Here is a 17,156-nt window from a genome sequence, read left to right as displayed (position 1 = left end):
AGAGTATTTCAATCTAGTGTAAAGAGTGTAAAAGGAACTGTTTTGTGGATATTAATAAATAAGAAGAGTGTAAAAGGAACTGTTTTGTGGAAATTAATAAATGTGTGATTGATTGATTGATTCACTGGCGTCAGGTGTGACCTCGTGTAAATGGTTGTGCTCAGTCTATGTCTGCAGTCCTACTCCAGCAATATGGCCTCACTGGAACTGATTTAAAATGATGAAGGTATTGATACTGGGTTGCATCATCTGTTCGTATTATGGTCTGGATGAAGATTAATGGCTGTAATTATAATCATATCCACTCTATGGCAGTTAGATTGGGACAGGACTGAGGAGTGGCACTAAAATAAGTCGATTGGACTGTGTTTTTATGTTTATCTTACTGCTTCAGGGAGAAAAGCAGGTTTGAGTTTTAGCGTCTGAAGGATGAGCTCTCGTGATAAAACACTATAGACTGACACTTTAGCCAAAATCCTTTATTTAGTGGGAACTAATAAAATCTTGTTATGCAATTGAGGACAAAGTTTTGTTTTTTTTCAATCCACACCCACTGGGTTTGTTAAGGACATTATTTTTCAGCATTCAAACAAATAGAAACACAACTGTATTTATCCAACTCACAATTTCACAAAACCAAAATTTGAACATTGTCCACAGCTTGTTAACAGTAGTTTGGTGTAGTGTCAACAGAGTTCAAGGACGAGTCTGCTTTTCCTTGGGAAATCCTTCAAGGTCTTCCAGATTTGATCGTTTTCCTAGCATGTTTATGTCACTTATCAGATTGTTTTAGTGAAATATTTGCACAGGTCACACAGAATCGTCTTCTTTCTCATTCAGGAGGAATTCTTCATTGGGTCAACACTGAGTTGGCAGACAAAAACATGAGTTTTGTTGAAGACTGTCAAGGTTCTCATTCAACATCCTCATCAGAATCTCAGTTGTAGATGTAAAAAAGCTGTTTCCATGTTCCAGGTCAGCCCTCGGATCTTTTTATAACACAGTGCTGGCATTTTGCAGTATTTTACCACAAGTGTACCCAGAGTTTTCCATGCCAAGGATCCCAAAAAGCAGTAGCTTCTGACTGGGCACCACCTTTGAAAACCTACTGACAATGCTACAAAATATGTGAAGAAACATCAACTTTTCAAATGTATTTTTTTAATTGTATTCACTTTGATATTTATTACATTTGTGTAGCATAAGAAAATTAACAAACACGTTTTCAGCACTTTCAAAAACCATTTGCACAAGCTAACTACACGCTAGCTTGAGAAGCAGAGCAGCTTGATAACAGATGCAAACTGCCAGGTCCACACAGATTATTCCGTAGCTGCACCTGTGACATGGGGTGCATTTTTTAATCTTTTGAGTGGTTTAACTGTGTCACAATGACAATAAATCACTTTCACATTCAGCCAGCTACTGAACAGTGTGAGGCCTGTCTGTTTTCTTTCCCCGCCTGCTGGTTAATCAGTGTCATCACACTCACCTGTGTCTGTCATTAGTCTCACTCGTATCACCTGGTGCCCTGTGTATATATACCTCTCTCTCTCCCTCACTCCTTGTTGGTTCATGTTGATGTTCATGTTGTTTGTTCTGTGTCCATGCTGTGTTTTGTTGTCGTTGTTGTTCCTAGTTCCTGATTGATACCAGTTCATTCTTTGTTCCTGCCTAATCCTGCACCAGTGAGATTCTGTTATTTTCACTGGGGGATAAACTGTCTGTACCTAAACTGTGTCTCTTTAGTGCTGCGTTTGGGTCCTGTCTGTTTCCCTGTTCTGGTGAATGTAACTCACCAAACAACACAGACACTCCCTTACCCCTCGATTTACACCTTGACTCTGGCGATCGTACGGTTGTGAGCACTTTCTTTGTTTTGCCATAACGACCCTCTTTTTAGATAAAGAACCACTCTGAGGGTAAATACTAGGGTTTTTCCACCAGTCAGAGAATCCAAGTTGCCTATTTCCAATCAGCTTCAGATGAAATGACACACTGGTGCACAGACATGTGTTTAACTGAACCAAACCCTGGACATTTAGTTAGGCTGGAGCTGTAATGGAGCCTTTTGGCAGAAACAATTCTTGATTTATCATTATGACCATGTTAAGATGCCACTGTTCCACTTTGCTTAATGAAATCAAAAAACCCTGAATACAGTCTCATCACAGCCGTCTTCTATGGCATCAACAATGAGTCAGTCTCATAACGTCTTCTGAAATGTGGAGCCACAGTTAAACTATAATTTCATGACCGTTTTATTATTTTTGTGGATTTTATGAACTGGAGCACTCATGTGCATACACCTAGGATTGTTTCAAGTCACACACACACACAAAAAGAAGAGATTAAGACGCATCTACATTAGGTTCAGTGTAAAGTCTCCACTTATATAGGTATATAAATCCACACTTCACAGTCAACTATTGTAGGGAGTACAACTGCTGTTTCATTGCTCCAGTTAAACAAGTAATAATTTCAAGAGAGAAGTGCATTAAAATTTTATATCTTGTTGTCCAGAGTATTTTAATCTAGTGTAAAGAGTGTAAAAGGAACTGTTTTGTGGATATTAATAAATAAGTGTGTGATTGATTGATTGATTCACTGGCGTCAGGTGTGACCTCGTGTAAATGGTTGTGCTCAGTCTATGTCTGCAGTCCTACTCCAGCAATATGGCCTCACTGGAACTGATTTAAAATGATGAAGGTATTGATACTGGGTTGCATCATCTGTTCGTATTATGGTCTGGATGAAGATTAATGGCTGTAATTATAATCATATCCACTCTATGGCAGTTAGATTGGGACAGGACTGAGGAGTGGCACTAAAATAAGTCGATTGGACTGTGTTTTTATGTTTATCTTACTGCTTCAGGGAGAAAAGCAGGTTTGAGTTTTAGCGTCTGAAGGATGAGCTCTCGTGATAAAACACTATAGACTGACACTTTAGCCAAAATCCTTTATTTAGTGGGAACTAATAAAATCTTGTTATGCAATTGAGGACAAAGTTTTTTTTTTTTCAATTAATCTCCACACCCACTGGGTTTGTTAAGGACATTATTTTTCAGCATTCAAACAAATAGAAACACAACTGTATTTATCCAACTCACAATTTCACAAAACCAAAATTTGAACATTGTCCACAGCTTGTTAACAGTAGTTTGGTGTAGTGTCAACAGAGTTCAAGGACGAGTCTGCTTTTCCTTGGGAAATCCTTCAAGGTCTTCCAGATTTGATCGTTTTCCTAGCATGTTTATGTCACTTATCAGATTGTTTTAGTGAAATATTTGCACAGGTCACACAGAATCGTCTTCTTTCTCATTCAGGAGGAATTCTTCATTGGGTCAACACTGAGTTGGCAGACAAAAACATGAGTTTTGTTGAAGACTGTCAAGGTTCTGATTCAACATCCTCATCAGAATCTCAGTTGTAGATGTAAAAAAGCTGTTTCCATGTTCCAGGTCAGCCCTCGGATCTTTTTATAACACAGTGCTGGCATTTTGCAGTATTTTACCACAAGTGTACCCAGAGTTTTCCATGCCAAGGATCCCAAAAAGCAGTAGCTTCTGACTGGGCACCACCTTTGAAAACCTACTGACAATGCTACAAAATATGTGAAGAAACATCAACTTTTCAAATGTATTTTTTTAATTGTATTCACTTTGATATTTATTACATTTGTGTAGCATAAGAAAATTAACAAACACGTTTTCAGCACTTTCAAAAACCATTTGCACAAGCTAACTACACGCTAGCTTGAGAAGCAGAGCAGCTTGATAACAGATGCAAACTGCCAGGTCCACACAGATTATTCCGTAGCTGCACCTGTGACATGGGGTGCATTCAGGTACTATCGGAAAATTGAGAATCCAAAGATTACGGCAGTTTATGAATTGTGTGGTTTTGGACCATGGGTGGCCCCTTTGTACCCCCTGTTTTACACCATCATCTCATGGGGGACTCATTTAAAAAAATGGACAAGAAAAGCTGGTGAAGACAGTCAACTCAGTTTCTAACTGTCCCTGGAATGGCCTCAAGAAAAATTGGATGAGAGCAGACTAAACAAACTGAAATCCTTCATGGACAATACCTCTCACCTCTGGTTAGAGGCTATGAAAGTTAGAGCAGCTCTTTCAGCAGCAGACTGCCAGCAGCCACAGTGTAGAACAGAACACTTCTGAAAGTCTTCATCCTCAACAGCCATAAGACGTTTGAATGCAGCTTGACTTGTTAAACTACGGAATTATTAACACTTTATACTCAAACAGTTCATTAGCTCATCTCTGTGCAATATTTGTGTATTTTTTAGATTGCTGCTTTAATGAATGGCATGTTGAAATTTTCCATTTCAAATATTAAAAACCTGAACTTTTTCATTTGACTTCCTTTTAACTTTTGTCCTTCCCACGTCTTACGTCCACATTTAGAAGTTTTCATTTTTTTTGTATTATCTTTAAAAAAAAATCCCTACAACATAACACCTCCATTGCTGCGTTTCAACTTTTGACCATTTTTGTTTTTGTTTATTTTCTATCATCATCTTTCTAACTGGTACCAGTGAACATCCTCCATTCCCAGGCTGTATTGGATTTATTTTTGAAGCATTCTGGAGGTGTTTGTGATTCAGAAGTGGGATTTTACTTGGCCCACATTCCTCTGCATGGTTACATTGACTTTTTTGATAATTCAATACAAACTGTACTCAAGTTGTTGGGTTTATTTTTTTTTACTTCAGAGACATTTTTTATCCGCATGTCCATATTTTTTTGTTGGCTCCATAAACCTCAGCAATTTATTACTTACTCTTCTAAATAATTTGTTCTTTGTTTGGGATTTTTTTTGTGACACTTCAACTTTAAGTTTTATATAGAGTAGATCTGAAAAAAAAACTGAATTACATTTAATTTAGGTCAACAAGGATTATGGGTTTATAACATTGCCCTATAAAGGTCATTGTGCTCAGCTTCTGATGGTGCTGAAAATTCTCATCTTCATACTTTTATTTTTTTTTGTGGACAATTTTTCTCTATTATTAAGTAATTAACAAGAACATAACAGTCATTGATAAAGCTTTCACACTCAGATGTGCTCTAAAAGTGTCCTTTCTACTAAATGTCAACTTGGATAAACTTAAAAGTGTCCTTTCTACTAAATGTCAAGTGGGATAAAAGAAAAAAAAATATATATTGGGTAATAATTTATTCCTTTGTTTTATATACAGTATTAATTAACTGCTTTTGTCATTTTGGTGCTTAGAAAAAGGGCCAACATTTAATTCAAACGTTCAGGTAAGTACTTTAATCAGGCACTTTGCTCAGAAAACATCTCTGGACAAACCTACGATGATATGTGAGAACACTTGGAGGAATCCCTCTCCCTCATTGCACGAACGTACACGCAGAACGGACAAACCTGAAACAATAACACTATTCAATACTACACACAATACAAAAACACAGAGCCCTATGACTTCTTCAGATAGGTAGTATTCATGTTCATTTGGCCAGGGTAACAACAGCTTCCTTGTAAATGTGTCAACACATTCTTCATCTTCAGAGATACATTTAAAAAAAATAAATTAAAACAAATGTTAGTTTTGCTTTATATACTTAAACACGCATACAATTGTGTATTATTGTAGGTCAGAGGAGTCAAATGGACTGGTATGTTATGTAATACGTTTTTTTTTTTTAAACCAAAATGGCAAAAATAAAAATTCTTAAGATCATAAATACAATCACGTTCTAGGCAACTGTGTAAATGTATGGCTATTTACTTCATTCTTCTTTCTTGGGCAAGGAAGGACACATCTTGTGTCTCAAATGGTGGGTCGGGGCCCACGAGTGAGTGGACTAAAAACTATGGTAGAAAAGTCTTAGTACCTGCTTAGTGTCCTGACATTTCACCTTCATCTCTCTCCTGAAAAGCTGGTTCTATCGCTGAAAACATTCTTCAAATTAACTGTATCAGTCAGAGTTAGACACAGAAAACTACATCTAACACATTTCCAATCGAGTATATACAGTATATAACCACACAAACACAACGTGAGAAATACCTGTGAGCTGCAGCGTTTTTGTTTTTAACCCAAAAAGTTGTCACACTTCACAAAAAAAAAAAAAAAAAAGATTTCAAGCAATTAGCACACAACAGCTTTTTATACTGAAATGAGGTTTATAATTTAAGCTTTATGTAATATTGGTCTGGTAAGGAGTTTTTTTTTTTTAGATATGACATGCAATTGATTTAGTCTACAAATGTCTCATTTTTAGTATGTTTAAATAAGCTGCATATTTCAGAGTAAAATTTAAAAAATGCTCTGAATGGTTGGGCTGTTGAAGCAAACCATTTAAGATACATAACTGTTCAAAGTGTTCAGCCTCAGGTAAAAGAATCATTGTCCAAATGTGAAAGGCTCAAAGTGAGAAATTAAAGCCAGAGAACCTGAAGGACAGTGTCAGAGAATGTCAAGTCGATGTTTTCTTCTTTTTTTTTTTCTTTTTCTTTTTGGATGAGGTGTTGAACAATGAGGCAATTTCACATTCAGATTTACAAAAAATCTGCAACAAAAATCCAATTCATAAAGCAACAATTTCATTACTAACCCACAAGGCTAAGAGAATTACAATGCGAACAAGTTACAAATATACAAATATAATCTGAAATATAATCTGACATTTTAGCAGTTTTTGGCACTTTAATGCCATTGCTTGTTAAAAACAACATAAGTATAAAAATATAGACAATGTTTCTGTAAAAAATATTGACATCATGTATGTATCACTAGTTAAAATTAACACTGATCAACAGAGGGAAAACAAAAAAAAAGACATGGCCATTCTTGGCCTGTTAGTCATGTAGTCCAGTTTTTGGACTTGTGGTAACCCATGAGAACTCCTGAGTGTGAAAAGAAAAAGACTCTTTTCCCGCTGGAGCCCCTGTGGTTGAACAGTAAATGAAGTTGACAACTCAGTTTTTACTTTAAACTCCTCTAAAGTCTTAGAGTTTAAATCCTCAGCTCTGCCTCTTCACTGTGTTCCAAGTTGTGTTCAGTTGTGCTGATTAAGGACGCTGAGGGCCCCTGGGAGACACTGAAGGGTGTGACTGCAGGGGAACGTGCTGCCAGGGGTGAGAGAGATGGGGAGAAACTTGGAGACATGGCAGCTGAAGAGATGGATCCCTCAGTGCTGAGGGGAGATCTTCGAAATGATGACATGTGCGGGAAACTCCTCCCTATGGCGGGCTTGGGAGGTACAGTCTTGGCCCCCGGATGGGCCACAGAGGTTATGAGAGGCGGGGGGTCGATTCTCGACTCTGCCTTTACTTTGTATTGAAATGATCTGCGGGACTGAGAAGGAGCTGTCTCGTCTTTTAAACGTGCAATTTCAGTGAAAACGTTACCTAGGGGTTGGAACGGGGGCCACCAGTTCAGAAGGCGGCCCCCCAGTTATAGCTGCCCCTCATCTCCTCATCACTGGCCACGATGGCTGTCAGAGAGCCGTCCACTCGAGGCTTCCCATCCTCTGGAAAAGTATACTCGTGGGGATGGGAAATGCCCAGCCCCCGGCCAACGCCCACGTACCCTCCACCTTCATCCCTGTACACGGGCACTTGACCAGCTAGTAAAGTACTGTTTACACTGCCCACCTTTTTCCCTTTGAACCAGTCGATGGAGGGCTCGCAGGACACGTCCGAGAGCTGATCTGCATCCTGCTGGATTCCAGAATCAGGACCTCTGGCGGAGATGCGTTCTTGCATGGATGACGAGATGCTTGACACCCTCGGATACTCATTAATCATTCTAATCTCATCATCTTCAGCTGCCTCCGCTTCAGCTGAACCACGCCCACTGGAGTGGGAGGGATCTAAGGAGCCGCCGCGAGTGTAGGGCCCTCCGCCGCCACTCTGACTGGTCAGGTATCCAGGAAGAGCCTGGTGGTAGATCATTTCATTTGCTGTTATTTTGGTTTCCTCAAACTTATGCAATATAGTGGCCGGCATCGATGTCCTTCCGTGCGTCTTGTGCTCCTTCTTCCGACGTCTTAATTTAACAAAAAATAGAGCCACTGCAATTATTATCAGAATAACTATAGTCCCGAGTGAAACTGCAATGACACTGATGAGAAGCGTATTGACGTCTGAGCTGAGACCAAAAGACGTGTGGGTCACATCCACGGTAACTTTTGCCACTGATGAGCGAGACGTCTCTAGAGGACTGTGTGCAGTGACTTCCAAGGTCATGAGACGCACTTCTCGTTTTGAACGGCGGAAGTGTGTCCCATAGCTGTCTACTTTCAAAGAAATGTCCCCTGTTGATTTGTTTACTTCGAAATAAGGCGAGCTCTCTGCTAGAGAGTAGAGCACAACGCCGTCCACACCTCCATCCTCATCTTTAGCTTGAACCTTGCCAATGACCCCGCCCTTCTTTGCTCCCTCAGGCACTTCGAATAAAAACTCTGACGATGTGAAAACAGGATCATATTCGTCCTCACCTGTCACATAAACCTGCACCGTTACACTGGCTGAGTAGTTCCCAGCATCCATGGCAACAGCCACAAAATGGAAGGAGGACACTTTCTCAAAGTCAAAAGTAGAGCGAGTTCGTATTTCCCCTGAGGTCTGGTTGATGACGAAAGCATCTCTTCCCTCTTTGGAGGTGTTTAACATGTAGTATCTTAACCGACCGAAGACACCTCTGTCGTAGTCGATTGCATGCAGCATGGTGACTAAGGCATTCTGGGGTTTATTCTCCTTAATGCTAGCAGTTATGAGTTTGAGGGGGAAGAAGGGCCGGTTATCATTAATGTCGTTCACTTCAATACTGACCGGTGCCAAAGCATAATGACCTTGACCATCAGTGGCTTGAATTACAAGTATGTGGTTAGATCGTCTCTCAATTCCCAGAGGTCTTTGCAGCCTCAAGGTTCCAGTCCACTGGTCCACATGGAAAAGGTCTGTCTCATCCCCTGAACTGATGGAGTACTGCACCTCTCTGTTGGGAGCAGAGTCAGGATCTGTGGCGGACAGATGCAGGATCTCGGTCCCTGCTGCGGCGCCTTCACTCAGCACCACACTGTAATCTGCTCTACTGAACACAGGAGCGTTGTCATTGGCATCAGAAATGCTGATGAGGATAGGTACACTGGAGCTATGTTGAGGGACCCCTCGATCAGAGACCACGATTGTGAGGTTGTAACTCGGCACTGCCTCAAAGTCCAGCTTCTCCACTAGGATCAGATTGCCAACTGTCTGGAAGCCTTGTCCTTCCAAGAAGCGCACGCTGCTCTCAATCTGGAAAGCATTGCCGGAGTTGCCGCTGGCAATGGCGAAATCAAAGCCACAGTTTTGACGAGACAGGTCTGCATCTACAGCTTCCAGGGTGAGAACAGGTGACCCAGGGTGCAATTCTTCAGACACAGAGACCCTGTACTCTGACTGGTGGAAGACGGGCGTGTTGTCGTTGACGTCTGACACATGCACCTGGACACTAGCGATAGATGAAAGAGATGGTGTGCCATGGTCCCGCGCCTCAATCAGAACCAGGATGGATGGGTTCTCAACATCAAACTCCAGTTTTTGGTTAACAAACAGAGTACCTGTCCAGAGACACAACATGATCGTGATCGTGTCAATAGAGGCTTTGTTGCTATATTCAGTCTGATCATATTAACTAGCAAGTAGCATAAACAGCAAAAAATCATTACAATGGCTGATGAGTCATTAATAAGAAATCAGTGGGTTCTGAAAAATCACTTTTCAGCGACTACACTAGCATGCTTAGAAGCAATTAACATTGGGATAGCATGTTTCAGAACCCCTCCCCAAAAAAGTCCTGGTGCCCATTTGAGCACTTTGCATAATAAAATACATCCCATAATTCTCTTGATTTAAAATTAAACCTGGAGCCCACTGTAGCTAAGGGTAATGATGTGATGATGTTGTAAAAACATTATACACAATAATAATCGTACCATTACTGGGATCGATGTAGAAAATGCCCCTGTTTGATGACATCACTCTGTAGGCAATCCTTCCATTCTCTCCAGAGTCTCGATCAGTGGCGGTTACCGTGAGGACAGCGCTGCCTGCTGGACGGTGCTCAGTCACAGCCACCTAGTCAGAAAAGTACAACACCACGTAAATGATTTAAATCATAACAATGATTCTTTGACTTTTAAAGAGTGATGTCAAAGTTATGATGCTTTACATTATGTAGTATAATAGGCCCACAGAGTATCTAGTATCTGCCTTACATGCAGAAGGTCCTGGATTTGAGTCCCAAAGGAGCATACGTAGTGCCTTTCTGTTTTTTGTTTTTTTTTTGAGTAGCCCAAGCATTAGTGTGTTCTATACATAGAACCTTTATAAATATCTGGTATCCCATGATGTCATTTTGAACAAACCTAACCTTTAGGTTAGGATTATCAATTCAATTTCGATAATCCTGCCCTTGAATCCATGAATGTGTGTTTACCTGATATGAGTCTTGTGTAAATGTCGGGGCATTATCATTCACATCATCCACGAGCACAGTCAGGTTGGCTTCACTTTGATGTTTAGAGTCAGATGTGCGTATCGTCAAGGTGAACCACGTCCTTTCTTCATAGTCAAGGGACCCAGTCAGAGACACACCCCCTCCATAACGGTGAATCCCAAACAAGCCTTGGGTGTCCGTGTCTAGGTGCAGCGAGTAGGAAAGAGCTGGCCCGGAGTCCACATCGTTCCCTGTCACCTGGGTGATGACTGTGCCAATCATTGTATCTGCACGTGTGTGATAAGAAAGAAAAGCAGAAGGAGAAAAAACATTTTAATAAAAGTTTGAGTGTATTGAAGCCAAAGCCTTGAAACGGAGACTTTGCTTCGATGGACTAATTTCCCACCGAAGCAGACTTGACATACCCTCAGGTACGTGGATCTCACGTGGCAGAGGAATCATGGGACTGTTGTCGTTGAGGTCAATGATGATAACCGTCAGAGTGGCGGAGCCAGCGAGCCGCGGGCTGCCCCGATCTGTTGCTGTAACCACTAGCCTGTTGGCACACAGTGAGCGGATTATTTAAGCAAGTCAACAATTTCCAGACATAAAACTATCCCGTACCAAATATAAAGGTTGGGGACCTTCAACCTACCAGACCCTGCTGTGATATATTACTTTATTAGAAAACCAGTGGTATGTTTTTTGCTGATAGGACGCCACCTCCAGGTTTCAGTTTATTACTACATATTATATATGTATTCTACAAGTCAGATAGATGCTATCCTTAATGAATGTTATTTGATTGAGAGGGAACACATTTTGATCTTGAAAAGTCCAAAAAAGTTTCAGATATTCCACTAGTATTAGCAATAGTTCCTGTGATTTAAAACAATATAACATGCTCACAGTATGGTCAAAAACACTCAGTACTTTAATTTACTGACAAAGCAGAAACATGCTTTTTATTTATTTTTATTTTTTTCTGTCTTAACAGAACTGAACAGCCCACAGACACAGACTAGACACACAGACAGGAAACAGAGAGACACAGACCAGACAACAGCCTCAACAAGTGACACAATGAATGAACCAGAAAGAGGAAGTGCGGCTGAGGGATATGTACAGACAGGGCACCAGGTGTGATGAGTGAGACTAATGAACAGGGAGCACAGGACACAGGTGAGCGTGAAGAAACTAATTACCACAGAGACATGCAGCAGGGAAAGGCAGACAGGCATGAAACAGACACCATTTGTTTGTGGGAATTTAAAATGAATGCAGAAAAGTGGTACAAATATTGGATCTTATAAAGGTTTCAACTGGCCATAATGAAAAGGTCAGTGGTACCCATCATACCCATGCCCTCTTTTTAGACAACTTAAAGCATTCATGGTCCGTGTGGACTGACAAAAAGACAGAGAGGGAATTTCTAGACAAAAAGACCATTGCTTACTTTGTCTGAGTCCAAATTTCTCTGTCCATTATGGCCGCAGTCGTGATGCTGCCAGTTATTGGGTCTATCTTGAACAAGCCACTCATGGATGATGACCTGATAGAGTAGGTCAGCTGGCTGTTTTGACCCTGATCCAAGTCATCTGCAGCAACCTAAAGGCAATATCGACAAAAGAATAAAAACAGACATAGTGAACCAGTGAACAATGTTGAACTTCAACAAAAAGTGGACTGCAGGGAACAGAATGATTCTATGTTCTCATCAAAGACACTTCTCCACAGAAGACAAATCACTCAGGTCTATGAAATCTCAGTGCTTTTTAAACCACCAGTTAAACCTAAAAAAAGGGCACGCTTCTGCACCTGGATGATGGGGAAGTCGTAGCCCTGGGCTTCTCTTATGTACGCAACATAGTTCTGGAGTTGGAAGCGTGGCAAGTTGTCATTGACGTCCTGTAGAATCAAGTTGACCGCCATGTAGGAGCTGGAGGACGCCGTCTCAGCTTTCACCACAAGGCGCAGTTTTGGGGTCTCCTCATAGTCAAGTCCCTCAGAGTTCTGGACCCAGATCTCACCTGTTTGTTAGAGAATAACAGTGAGTTCTTTGTAGTAAACAGAATCTGTAGTTGATTTAACCATTTCTGTCCTTACCAGTAATAGTATTTATTCCAAAAGACTGCAATACATTTCCACTAAAAATACTGTAGCTTATTCCAGTTTGGGAGCCATCAGGGTACCTGGCCTGTGTCTGTGTTACTACTGTGCCTGTAAGGTAAAAAGTGGAAAAAAGTACCATTAAAATCAATAAGCTGTACTTGTTGTTTTCAAACGTTATGCCACTCATACTTACCTTTTGCAGCATTCTCCTGCAGGCTGACATCTCTAGCAGTGCGAGAAAAGCGAATCCCTGTGTAGCTTTGCTCCCTGATATAAATGATAACCACACCGAGAGAAGACTGAGCAGGGTTGCCCTGGTCCATGGCCTGAATGATCAAGATCCTCTGGCTTTGGGTCAGGGTCTGTAGCTTCTCTGTAGCCTGAATGTCTCCTGTCAGTGAATTAATGGTGAAGCCCCTCACAGGATTTGCAAAGCGATAAAAAACAGATCCGTTGGCTCCAAAGTCTTTGTCCTCTGCCCTCATTGTGGCCAAGACTCGGCGGCTGGTCACACTGCTCGCAGAGATGTTGACCACCAGAGGGTCTTGAATGAAAATAGGTGCATTGTCATTCACATCTTGGATGTAAACCGTCACCTGAGCCGTGGCGTTGCGGGGATTTGCTGGGGAGGAGTCAGTGGCGCACACCTCAAATGTGTAGGAGGCGGTTCTTTCTCTGTCCAGAAGCGCCGCTGTGATAATTCGTCCTGTTTTCTGGTCAATGATAAACTTGCTCTGGGAGCCACGGCTCAGAAAATACAGCACCTGACTGTTCACACCCTCGTCTAGATCAACAGCTTTGACCTCCAGGACCAGTGAGCCAATGGGAACGTCTTCAGAGATGTCTGCAGTGTAGCTGCTGCTCTGGAACTGGGGGCTGTGGTCATTAATGTCCAGAACACTGACCTCCACAGTGGCAGTGGTGCTGAGGGAAGGCTGACCCCGGTCTTGAGCTGTGACTGTTAAAGTGTAACCCTCTCTTCTTTCTCTATCAAGGGGCCGTAAGGTGGACAGCACACCAGTCCTGCTGTCCAAATGAAAGTCTCCAGCTGTATCTCCGGCTGGAGTGAAGAAAAAAAATTAGTTTATTTTAGTTTTTTGTGCGATGCACAAGCTGAAAGGCCAGAAATTCTTCAAGATGTTTTTCAAAACACCACTTGAAATTTGCCAAAAGAAAAAAAGTTTAAAGTAAGAAATAAAAGTTAATAAACACTCACAATGACCTCACTTTAGGCAGAAGTAATACCAATTAAAAGTTAATAAACACTCACAATGACCTAATAATTAGATTTGAAATTTCTTTAAACAAAAATGTATTATGATAAAAATGTATGTATGTATATAAATATAAATAAATAAATAGTATAAATGTATGTACTCCACTGACTGTAGAACTTAAACCAAAATCCCACCTGTAATTTTGTAGATCTTCTTCCCGTTTTCTCCTGCATCTAAGTCTGTGGCTCTGAGCGTGAACAGAGACGAGGCCTCCACGTTTTCTGGCACCTCGATGGCGTAGTAAAGACGCCCAAAGACGGGAGCATTGTCATTTTCATCAAGCACTTTGATCCTCACTTTTGTTTTGCCATAATTGGGTAAAAGTCCACCGTCTTTTGCATAAACTGCCAAAACAGAATAAATGACTTTGTTTGTGATCTTCACGGTGGAATTCTTTTTCATTTTTATTCCTGCAGTCCGTTAGGTGTTACCTGACAAGGTGTAGTCTTCCTGCATCTCCCGGTCCAACTTTCTTGTAGTCCGTAGGACGCCTGTCAGGGGGTCAACTTGGAAAGCCCCCTCTGACAAACCCCCATAAGTCACCTGCCCATTGGTACCTAGAAAATGTAAATAAAGATACATTTTTCCTGAGCAATATCCTTCAAAACAGTCGGCACATTTTAGTCAATACTTGATTCTAATAGTTTAGATAATACATATTTTCTCTGCCTTTTTCTTAGAGATCTAACGCTCCATGTAAATAACAAATATAATAACTAAATTCCAGTAACAATTTTAAAAACAGTGGTTCAAAGAAGCCAAAAGAGAAATTCTATTAGCAAGGTCACATATTTGAATCATCTTTCACAGCTAAATTACACCACTGTTGCACAAGTTAGCAAAAGCAAGCTAATATAATAGGGATTTGATCCTGTGAACTTTATGTTAACAGACATCTCACCATACTGTGATTTGTGGTATGGGAAACATAGACTCATATTTGGTCTCTCTGTTTGATAAGTTAATTGTTAAATTAAATTAAATTACATTTTTTTTTTGGTTTCATTTCTTTTATATGTCTTGTACAAACTATCCAGGCACGAAGGCCTATCAGAGCCCAATGTTCTGCTGTTTCACAATAGAGGCAATTAACTTAAAAAAGCATGACAGGATGGTTAAATAACCGAAACGGACCTAATGAGCGATTCAGTATTAAACTGTTCTAAATCAGATCAGAGATGGGAAGGCTGTTATAGAAGCAGCTCCAAAACAATTCTCTGCCAGATGAGCAGTTGGACAGTGTGTCCACCAGAACTGTTCTGGATTTGTTGATCTGTCCCTTTGTTAGACTAATACTGATCTGGACTTTTTGCAGACACCTATGAAAACTTGAGTCAGTTAGCTGACTAAGAAATTGCTGATAGCGTGTTACCTCGATGTTTATTTGCCATTTGGTCGACTGTTGATGCAGTTGGCATCAGAACACTCCCTGGGGATTGCGTGCTAACAGAAAGTAGCATAACAACCTCACCCAATTACTTCACCAATTGCTCTGGAGGAAAAACTTTAAACTCCTCTTTTATGTGCTTTTTTTCGCTAAGTTCAGAGGAATTCTCCCTTTCACTCCCTGCCCTGATCCTCCTGTCTAGTTCTTAATTAAAAACAACTGTTAAGTGTTTATATTTTACTCAACTGTTAAACACTAGTTAGCCATAGGTTTGAGACCACTTCAGGGGTTCTTGTCAACGTCATTCGGACCCAATAGTAGATACAAGGCTGTAATTTAAATGAGCTGCAGTACAAAATCATAGAAGGTACATGTTGTCCTTGGTTCCAGTAAATTCAAAACATCCAAGTTTCAAAATCTAAATAACCTTGAATTGGCATCCAAGAAAACACTCCAAAAAGATTGAAATGATGAAAATGTCAGTGACTTTTTTTTTCTAAATTATTTTTCTAAATAAGGATTTAAGAATCTTTTTTAACCGTAACGCTGCTACCTGCACTTTAACATTGTTCATGATCTGGCACATCTCCAGTTTGATAACTGTATTTTTAACACGTAAACAAGGGGTCGCCAACTGTATTTGTCAGAGGACCAGAATTTTTCCACCACCTCAGGGTCAGACACTCAAACAAAATAAAATAAAAATCACTTTTTGTCTAACATTATTATTATTCAATGTTTATCTTATCTTAACCTAGTCCTGGGCCGGATTGGATGGTCTGGTGGACCAAGTTTGGATGAAATTAGTCTGTTATAATAAAGTTGTTCACAGTAAAAGCCTCAGAGGACCTGCAGTTCGTATATGGGGGACTGTCCCACGGATGGAGTGATGCAAGGAGACAGATATAAGGAGTGGAGTCTGGGGGACGGGTGTTAACTGTAGGTTCATAAATACGTGCCCTTCAACCATATACAGTTGGGAGTCAGGAGGTTGAAAAAAGCCAGGTACTGTATGGCTTGGCCATGACGAGTTTCTTTTAATGAGAGGGAGTAGTTTATGTGTAATGAGCAGTTGACCGACAGCCAAAGGAGATGAGAGGGCGTTGGGTGGCTGTCTGTAAATAAAGTCCTGGAGCCAGTCCAGGTCTTTGATACAAAAGACAGGACTGACTGCAGCAGTCAAGGAGAGTGGGGCTGAGGGTAAAAACGTTCTGCCCTAGAGTGAGATTTTTAAGAGGCACCTTAAAAAATATATCACATGGAAAGTATGACAGGCACATTAACCATTCTGTATCAGCAAATTATTATCAATCAATATGTCAATCAATATGTCAATATCAATATGATAATTATCAGGATGACTCTAGTAACCTTGGAAACTACATAACCCTATAGATATAGTCAACAAGTTAACTGGGAGAGACAAGTATAACAGGTATCCTACACCTGGTCCTCTGGGGCTATTATTAAGGGCTTGAGGGCTCAACATCAGGTCATTGATGTAGGTGGGCCTGATGTAGGTGTGATGTTTACCCCATACCCTGTGCTCTTGAATGTGTATGGTACATCAATATGGTACAGTGTATTCTACCTCTGTCCTTTGTTGCTGCAACACAACGATTTACCCAGAGTGGGATCAATAAAGTCAGTAATCTAATCTAATCTAATCTAACCTTGACTTTGGAGATCCTATAGGTCATTGTTTCCCAAAGACTGGGATTTTTTTTCTTTTTTTGGGTCGTCTCGCATCATGTTTCCCAGGAGTTTACGAATAATGTCTATTGACTTGGGTCACGAGGGTTTGTGACTTTTAAAATATGGTCCCAAAATAATAATAATAATAATAATAATAAAGAGGGAAATATAATAGAGAGAGAAACTAGGACATTTTGATCTTACACTCA

The 17,156-nt window shown here is 40.6% G+C and overlaps 1 protein-coding gene across 1 annotated transcript in view; it reads right to left on the bottom strand.

Moving 5' to 3' along the window:
- Positions 1–6,506: 6,506 nt before the first annotated feature.
- LOC103378210 (protocadherin-16-like) overlaps positions 6,507–17,156 on the bottom strand; it is an 83,487-nt gene continuing 72,837 nt past the window's right edge. The window contains 11 exon segments of the mRNA XM_008309328.3: positions 6,507–7,443; positions 7,446–9,598; positions 9,974–10,115; positions 10,477–10,763; positions 10,902–11,032; positions 11,933–12,084; positions 12,295–12,506; positions 12,583–12,696; positions 12,782–13,648; positions 14,000–14,209; positions 14,297–14,422. Of these exon segments, the coding sequence (XP_008307550.1) occupies positions 7,009–7,443; positions 7,446–9,598; positions 9,974–10,115; positions 10,477–10,763; positions 10,902–11,032; positions 11,933–12,084; positions 12,295–12,506; positions 12,583–12,696; positions 12,782–13,648; positions 14,000–14,209; positions 14,297–14,422 (4,829 nt within the window). The 3' untranslated portion in view covers positions 6,507–7,008.

This window comes from Cynoglossus semilaevis, chromosome 4, assembly GCF_000523025.1.
Source record: "Cynoglossus semilaevis isolate Cse_v1.0 chromosome 4, Cse_v1.0, whole genome shotgun sequence".
NCBI lineage: Eukaryota > Metazoa > Chordata > Actinopteri > Pleuronectiformes > Cynoglossidae > Cynoglossus > Cynoglossus semilaevis.
The sequence above is the reverse complement of the archived record's forward strand: the minus strand, read 5'-3'. Positions and strand labels throughout refer to the sequence as shown.